This window comes from Papaver somniferum, unplaced genomic scaffold, assembly GCF_003573695.1.
Source record: "Papaver somniferum cultivar HN1 unplaced genomic scaffold, ASM357369v1 unplaced-scaffold_139, whole genome shotgun sequence".
Classification (NCBI taxonomy): Eukaryota; Viridiplantae; Streptophyta; class Magnoliopsida; order Ranunculales; family Papaveraceae; genus Papaver; species Papaver somniferum.
This window is the reverse complement of record NW_020623156.1, coordinates 1122035-1131097: the sequence shown is the minus strand read 5'-3', so window position 1 is coordinate 1131097 and position 9063 is coordinate 1122035. Positions and strand designations below refer to the sequence as shown.

Genomic DNA, 9063 nt, shown 5'->3' with positions numbered 1-9063 from the left:
AAAAGACCAAAATCAACAATTTTTGGGTGAGAAAGACATATAAAATTTGATACTGTTTAAATGGACGGGAATGTAAAAATAGCCAGGATGTAAACAGTTTCATCTTACCCATTTTCAAATATTTTTTCTTATTCTTAATTTACATCAGGATGCATCCAGTTTCATCCTCGCTCTTTTTTAAGTTTAAGCTAGGATGAATCCAGTTGCATTCTTGCTATTTTTTTGGTGTCCATTTCACTCATACTAATTTTTACTCGTCCATTAGAACCATGTTTTAAAAATATCTGGACAAATAACCCATTTTCCGTTTTTTTTTTTTTTTTTGTCATGACTCATAATAAAAGATAAGTAATTTTTATGGGTGTGTAGAACATTGTAAGACGAGTATATCTCTAAATTATTATGTTTAAATACGCTATCGTCTAATATTTGTAAGAAAAATATCTCCTAAAATAAGAGGTAGTGTGAATTTGATAGTGTGAATGTACCCTCCCGTGTTAGAATTAGAAAAATGAAAAGGAATTATCCAGTTACATTTTTCAATCAATAACTCAAAGAATACAAGAGAATTAGGTGGTTATTTAGGACACCTTTTTTTTAGGCTCCAAGAGCAAAAGGTAAAAAGATCTTTTGGTGGAAAGAAATGAAAGAGTTTATAGAATATTCAATATAAGTCCCCAACTTTTTATGTTTATTAAACATTGTCCTAAATATTTATGTAGTTTCATCAATAAGTCCCTACTAGAATTTCATTTTTAAGAAAACCCCCTCTGTAAAACTGGGCTGTTACTCCCCCTGGGCGTTGTTGCCCCAAAGTGTGCCTTTCCCTGATTATCCTATGGGGCCGGCTCTGTAACCACCAACGCGTCTGATTTAGAAGAACCGTTTTTTGGGGACTACTCAAAAATGGTGGGGAACTACTCTCCAATTTTTGGGGTGGATATTAGAATTAATATTGAGTCATCCCTTATCTATGTTTTTTTTAATACCAAACTTACCCTTGATAATTAAATTAGTTAGTGTAATGATTAATTAGTGTTGGTGTAATGATTTTTTCTTTTTAAGATGCTTGATTTGGAAATGAGGGTTTTGGGTACTTAGGTATACTTCAAATTTACTTAATCTTGCTTGAATTGGCATAAACTTTCGAAAAAATGAAAATTTTATAAACTGATTTCGGCTATGATAGTAGAGTTCGACTACGAAATCTGAAGAACAGGTAGCCGAACTCTTCAGCTAGTGTAGTTCGGCTAATGCTTCTGAAGACACAGGTACCCAAACTCATCTTTAATGGAGTTTTTGCTTTCAAAGAAAGTTCGGTTAGGAAAAAAAATTGCGAGGTAACCGAACTAAAAGTTCGGCTAGGAAAAAAATTTGCGACGTAACCGAACTTAAAGTTCGGCTAGGAATTTTTTTTTTGCGACGTAACTGAACCAAAAGATCGGTTAGGAAAAAAAAACTGCGACGTAACCGAACTTTTTTCTGAAAGCAAAAACTCCATTAAAACTAAGTTCGGCAACCTGCGCCTAGAAATTTTTTTTTTCGAAATAGCCGAACTTTCCTTCATGTTCTTCATTTCCATCAGGTTCGGCTAGTTCGACAAAATTTTTCCCAAAATTCCTAGCCGAAGTTCTCTCTGCGACTTCCATTTTTTAACTCATTTTGACAATTACTTCTCATTTTTTCAACCAAAAACGAATGAAAAATAATGAGTTTGTTATAATTTTGATTTTGTTAATGATTTAAATTAAACTATATATAGAGGTGGCGGCGGTGGTGGTCTGAGGTAGTCATATATATAGGTGGTTATTAGGTTAGTTGTAAATTGAATTAGGTTAAGGGTAGGTTAGTTATTTCTACAATTTACGATACCCCCTAATAACTATAGGATAGATATTCCTATCACAAAGTAGTCCCCCACCATTTTTGAGTAGTCCCCAAAAAACGGTTCATTTAGAAATTCCTCACCTGGCTAAATTCTTCCATACCCAAAACTATTCAATGTATTACGTACTTAAGTCTTAAGCATTTGAAACTATCCAACGTATTATGTATTTAAGTCTTACGCGGGTTTACTCAATAAATACTTTTATTGATTTTCAAAGAGTTTAATAGATTTACAAAGTATTGTGTTATTGGTTGTATACTTTTAAAATCTCTTTCAAAGTTTATGTTACTCGTTGTAGATTGTCAAAAGGTCTTCTAAATTTTGTATTACTCGTTGTAAACTTGAAAATTCAAAGACTTTGCATACTTACCTATTTTCAAGACTTTGAGTGATTTTTGTGTATATATTTGCCTTGATAAAAGTCTTGCAAAACATGTTAGATTTTGGAAGACTTCCAAATTTTTTATAAAGATGTTTTTACTCTCTTTTATTTTATTTCATGAATACACAATCTATATAACTCCTATTACAGACGAGTAAAATTATATGATATGATTAAACATTTTTTTTTAATTTTAATTATTACGTACAAATGTACATTAATAATTATTTTAAGTCTTACAGTGGCACACAAAATTCCACATACATTAACCTGTAAAAGATTACATTTTATCTCACCGAACTGTGATCCCAACTAAGTTGGCACCACAACCACCACCAGTCATTTGCAGAGGCAAAGGGAAGTCGAAAAAACCCCTGGAAACTATTACAAAGTCGATTACTTGGACTCTCAGATGTCACCTATAAAAGGACCAATTCGACAAGAACTCAGATCTGCTCTTCAACTGGTGATACAATTCTCCTTTGGTAACTCTTAGGGTCTTGAATCTGACCTTCATATATATTTACGCCACCATCACCTGAATATTGGAGCTCCTTTATTAATGCAAATGCTTTGTTTAGCTCCAAACCAAAGATAAACATAAGCATGAGGGTGTGCGTTGCCATTGATCTTTGTTTAAACTAGCTGTGTCTCTTCATTGTAGCAGTCAGGCATCTCCATATCCATTCGAATGAAGCTGATTCATAATACTGGAAGTTAAAACAACGCAGTACGTACCTGCAGTATCAGCGTGGACCAAAAAACTATACATAAGATCAACCAACAATCTAAAAGACAACTGGATGGTTAATGTAAAATCATATGAATCGGGAGTTAGAAGGATCAATGTGTTACTACTGTGTATACCTTTTCTTCATCTCCTGGTATATTATTGATCAATTACTTGTGTTCTTGAGACCTTCATTTAATCCTCATTCAATCTGTAAATATTACACTGTAATTTTTAAAGATACTTTTTGTAGCACATAATAATCTCATATTGAGAAGCGAATAATATAATAGTAAAACTTCAACTCTGTTGTACACAGATAATGCATAGAGATAAATAATATTTTTGATAGTGAGAATAAAGAGGAACAGAGAGAGAGAAGTGACCTGTATATTCGCTTTGAATAAAATCAAATTTCAGCTCTTTAAGAAAGGTAAGAGTCTTGAGATCGTAAGATATGGACTCCTTCAACTTATCGCACTTCAAGATTGCTAATTTCTGGAGAGAAGTAAATGATCGAATATCCGGGAGTAACGTTAAAACAGGACAATCATTGAAATATATTGAGCGGAGAGACTTGTTGCTATTGCTGTAGTTGATTTCAGGACATGAAAAAGATAATATTGTTTCGAAATCACGATCACCCTGACGACCGTTGTTGTAGTTGTTTAGATCATTATCTTGAAGAAAACCTTGAAACTTAGGGCAACCATCGATAGATAGTTCCTCAAGATTCGGAGTAATATTTTGGAGAAGTACTCCCTGTGGGAGATATCGTAGCTCTGGAGAATATGATATATCGATGGACGTGAGATAGGTAAGCCCTCCTGTAGATAAGATTGAGGCTACTTCCTTGCTGTTGGTGTCGCATAATACCAATTTCTTAAGAAATGGAAAAGAATTTGGTGTGCTTCTGAGTTTTGGGCATCTCTTGATTTCTAGCTTCTCAAGAAAAGGAAATGAATTGTAGATTTGAAGAGGAGGAGCAACCCATTCTTCTAAATTCTCCATTTGACAAATCTGCAACACGATTAACGATGGAAATAATGATCCTGTAGTAGGACTTGCAGCACTACAACTACCAATACCATTTCTACCGCTGTTGCTGATTCTTCCTTCTTCGTGTTGCTGGTAATAAAACTCTTCACCCAAACATTTTACTGACCTCATTACTTCAATCTCAAGAACCTTAAGACATGGTAGCAGACCGAGTGCTGGTAGCTTCTCACATTTATTGCAATACCAAAGCTTTATTTCCACTAAATTTGGAAGGCAAATGGATGAACCCATCCATTTCGGAAGCTTTGAACCCGGAAAACCAAATAATCTCAAATCTCTTAAACTATGGTTTGGTTCGAGACCTTCCAACACCTCGTTAGGTTCGAGAGACTCCAATTCCTCATCGAAAACAATTTCCTCGTCTTCATAAAAAATGGAACCCCATTTTAGACACAAATCATGAAGGTTTATCTTATCTTTTAACAGTGCTCTCTCGGCGTCCATACCACCTCTCACAAACTCCAGATAGCTGATCTTTAACTTTTGTAGATTATTTAGACTGGCTAATTCTTTTATAATCCCACCATCACCACAACTATAAGAGGTGGTTTCTGTGTTCCTCACTACATAAGATTCTAACACTTCAAGGCAAGTTAGAGTTTGTATACCTCTAGGCATTTCATCTTCGTTATCTCTCCAATGTTTAAAGATTCTCAATTTTGGCAAATTTCTAATTTCTTTGGGAAGCTCACATTTTCCAAAATGGATCGACTCCAAATTGCAGAGGTTGCTAATGCCTGGCTCATGCAATACTTTGATCATTGTGAATGACAAATCCAGGCACCTTAATCGTGTCAAGGCTCCGACTTCACTAGGTAAAACTTTTAAAGTTTCACAATACTTGAGTTTTAACTGGTTTAGATCTTTCAAAGACCCAATGTTTACCGGTAAGGCTACTAATCTAGTGCATCGGTATAGATCTAACGTCTGCAAATTAGTAAGTTGGACGACAGAATCAGGTAGATATTCAACATCCGAAAAAGAGAGATTTAGGTGGCTTAACATCTTCAGAGACCCAATCTCTACGAGAATCATTGTAACATTTTCGCATTTATGAAGCACTAATGTCCGCAAATTGTAAAGTTGACTGATGGACACATCCCGTCCTTCATTGAAGCTACAATAAGATAGGTCTAGGTACCTTAAATGCTTAAGCTTAAATATTGAAGATTGAATTTCTAGAGCATGCCGACGAAGCAAACAAACTACCCGAAGATTCTTGCCATAAAGTAAATGTTCTCCTAAATGATCATTTTCAATGGAAAAAATGGACCTCAACCTCTTTGCTTTTTCCAAGATTTTTGAAAATGTTTTCGAATTTTGTTTGTCTAAAACTATCTGCAAACAACGAAATTTAGAAACAGATTCCATTTTGCCAGAATTGACAATCTTGATATCATGAACACCGTTGACACTCTGGGCAAGATCATGTACTAAATCATGCATCTTGCATGTTTTGATGTCGCCTAACTTATCCCTTGTCACACCTTGAAAAAACGAATTAGCCAATAAACTATGGAAATAATCATCACCGACATCTTCTAGTGATTTTTGATTCCCTTCATGTGATGGATGAATGAACCCTTCAGCGATCCACAAACGAATCAAAATTTCTCTATTAATCTCCCAGTCCTTTGGAAATAAAGAGCAATAGGAAAAACAAAGTTTCGCACGCGAGGGTAATTTATCATAACTTAATTTCAGTATAGCTACCATTTTCGTTTTCACATCAACCATATTAAAAATGGCATGGTTTACGATTGACAGCCAATCAGTCTCGGTTTTATGCAAGCGCATAACATTGCCGAGAACTTTGGCAGCAAGTGGTAAACCACCACATTTTGTTGCAATTTCTTCTCCAATGCATATCATTTTTGGAGTCACTATTTCACCCCCTAAACAAAAGGCTTTATTCTTGATTATAGACCAACATGCACTCTGGGGTAGGTTTCCTAACATGTATGGTGCGATAGGACCTCCCACAATAGATGCAACTTTGTCGCTACGTGTAGTGACTAAGACTTTACTCCCATGAGCTCCCACTGCTAGCAAACATCTAAGTTCATCCCAGTCTACTGGATCCTCGTTCCAAATATCATCCAGTACTAAAAAATATTTCTTGTTGCTCAACTCTTTTTGAAATTTATCGGCCAAGACGATGAAACTTGAAAAATGATCACACTTGATATTTGTAACCGACTCAATTATGTTTGTTAAGATCTTTATGATATCAAAATCGTCAGACACGCAGACCCAAGCTCTGGTCTCAAAGTTTCTTATTATCAACTCATCATCATAGATCAATTGAGCAAGTGTACTCTTTCCTAATCCACCCACACCAACTATGGATATGAAAGAAATGTTTTCTTGTTGAGTAGGATTTAAGGATGAGGACGATGGGTGGGGTGTAGTCAACATATTGATTATGGTCGACTTATCATTATCTCTTCCTAGGACACTTGACTCATCTACAGCAGATAGAATAAGTCGGTTTTGTTGCACAATGTTGTGATCATAAGTGTTACCACCGGTAGAAACTTGAAACTGAAACCTTGATATCTCAATAAACATGTCATCTAGTCTCTTCTTAATATTTTTGATTTTCTGAGCCATATTGCAACGCAACACAAGAGAGTTGGAGGATGAAAAAAAATTCCGTACCTTATTTCTCTTGCCACCCATCTCAACTTGACGCATGGCTTCATAAGAAAACTCGTCCAGAACATCATCAGCATCATACACAACATCCTTGAGCCTTTTTAACCAAAGCCTCACAACCTCATATTCCCCTTGCTTGTTCTCAGCATCGGTTGTTATAGCCGCTATCTTCTCCAAAGTTCTTTTAAGTTTTTTCAACTCATCTTTGACACTCCAAGCCTCCGTAATCTGTTGGGAAACAACAGAACTCAAATTCACCAGTAACCCAGTTGCACCACGGACAAGTAACTCTTGGGTTGCCATGATAGTGAAAAATTATAATAGGAAAAGAAATGGATGAGCAAACTCAGTAATTAAACCTAGCAAAGAGGAAAAGCAAATAGAATGTATATAATCTGAGATTTGTTTATGAATCTAGATTATGGTAGTAGACATCAGGTTTTTATAGAAGATGGAAACTAAATAAGTTGCAGAGGTTTTTCCAGCAAAAAGAAAATGCAGCATGCGCAAAATGGACCAACCGGTATGTCAGAGAAAACTACCGATTATGATGTAATGGACATGCACCATGATCGGCTTCAGCGTTTTTGGTTCTTTTCCTTTTGATTTTAACTGATGTGGCCCTACGGATATAAAGTACAAAGAGAAGAATGCAATAATATTCTCATTGCTGGCGATTATTGAGATTCTCCTAGCTAGTGCTAGTGTCCTGACGTCGGTAACTCAATAATTCTCCACTTATTCTTTTGTTTTAGTTTCCATCTTCATGGAAACAATTTCAACCCAATTTCAGTGATCACAGGAAATTATTTCACTCAGTGTGCATACACAATTCACTTAAAAATATAGTATTTCCTGGGAACGGGTGAGCGTGCTCCATCTTTTGGTATAGATACAAATGAAAAAATGAGTATAGGTCGGATATTTATGTCACACTTACTTGGTCACCGAAATGTGTTTGGATTTCATATGGATGGCTTACAAATCACATCTAAAAGAACTGGTAAATCAATAATGAAACAACGTGTCTATCTGAACTTTTTCTTTTCTAATTTTCAACTTGATATGGGTCATTCTAATTATTGTTTCAAGTTCAAATTCAGCTAAAATAAAGGAATAAAGTGGAAGATCTTTTTTTGCTTTGTAAACTAAAGTAGACAGACAGTTCATTTTGTAAACTTTTCCTTTACAAATGGTTTGTTGGTTCCTGTCGACAGAGTTTCACTAATTGGATCTTCGGGCTAAATAAAATGTGGACTGTATCACATTTTCTTAAAAAATTACGTGGAAGATGGGTCATATGCCCAAAAACTATAAAGAATGGAGTAGTGGTCTGTTAAAATATGAGTCTGGGATTTAATTCTTGCTGCAATTCTGTGGTGTATTTGGCAAGAGGAATGCAAGGGTGTTCACTGGTAAAATCTGCAATGAAGTTGCTGTGACAAATAAGGCTATTCACTGCCTGTATTCTTGGTCTCTAGCAATCAAAGATTTCGAAGGCATATCTTCAACTGATATTATGAATAATTGGCACTCAACTTTTTTTGAAACTAGGTAAGTTTGAAGTTAGGTTGTATGTAGCTTGTTCTTCTTTTTTCTTTTCTTTGAGCATTTTCCTATCCGTGGGATTTGTTTTTTCTTTCTTTGTTTGTACTTGGTTTAGGGTGGTATAATCTTTTTATACCCTCTATTTTTGATCAATATATTCCTTTCTTTGCTGATCAAAAAAAAAATGAGTTCGGGTCAAATAGAAACAAGAAAATTTGGTTATACATCCCCTTACTTTCAACTTTATTCTTTATTTTATCTTCTTCTCTTTCCTTTTTTATTTTCTCTCTCCAATTTAAAATTAATCGCGATGAAGGTCTAACTTCTTAAGTATAATAAAATTTATATCATCAGTGGATAAATCCACCACAATTACCATCATATTCATCATTAAAACATAATTAAAAATAAGTATTAAAGGAAAAATTAAGATGAACAACAAAGAATTCAAAAATATGTACATTACGCACTCGTATGTGTCTAGGCCAAAACCTATTTTTTGTCGGAATGTACATTATCCACTCATGTGTTTCTTATATATTTTGTTGACAAGTCTAGGTAACAAGAGTCTAGGTACCTAGTGAAAAACATGTTAGTTGATTAAGCAAAAAATGAATCATTGAATAATGGTACACAATACCCTTATTTAAACATTAGTATTTGAATGTAGCTTGAAGCGTGAGTAATACCAGAGATTAAAATGGGATCATGCCGAACCTCCCATGATATATCATTGACGATGTAGTATTGATATCACCTGCAAAATCAATATGTAGATTCAGTTGCGTTTGCAAACAA

General features: G+C 34.8%; 1 protein-coding gene across 2 annotated transcripts; it reads right to left on the bottom strand.

Annotated features, from left to right (window-relative positions):
* Positions 1–2517: 2517 nt before the first annotated feature.
* On the bottom strand, positions 2518–7093 carry LOC113335235 (putative disease resistance RPP13-like protein 1). Of its 2 annotated transcripts, none has more exons than XM_026581348.1 (3): positions 3387–7093; positions 3138–3211; positions 2518–3008 (listed from the first exon to the last, which is right to left on the bottom strand). In XM_026581348.1, exons 1-2 carry the CDS (start codon positions 7018–7020, stop codon positions 3207–3209), a joined length of 3639 nt encoding a protein of 1212 aa, XP_026437133.1. In that variant the 5' UTR covers positions 7021–7093; the 3' UTR covers positions 2518–3008; positions 3138–3206. The 2 variants fall into 2 exon arrangements, with proteins under 2 accessions (XP_026437133.1, XP_026437134.1); XM_026581349.1 differs by having other exon boundaries at positions 2518–2980.
* Between the last annotated feature and the right edge of the window lie 1970 nt (positions 7094–9063).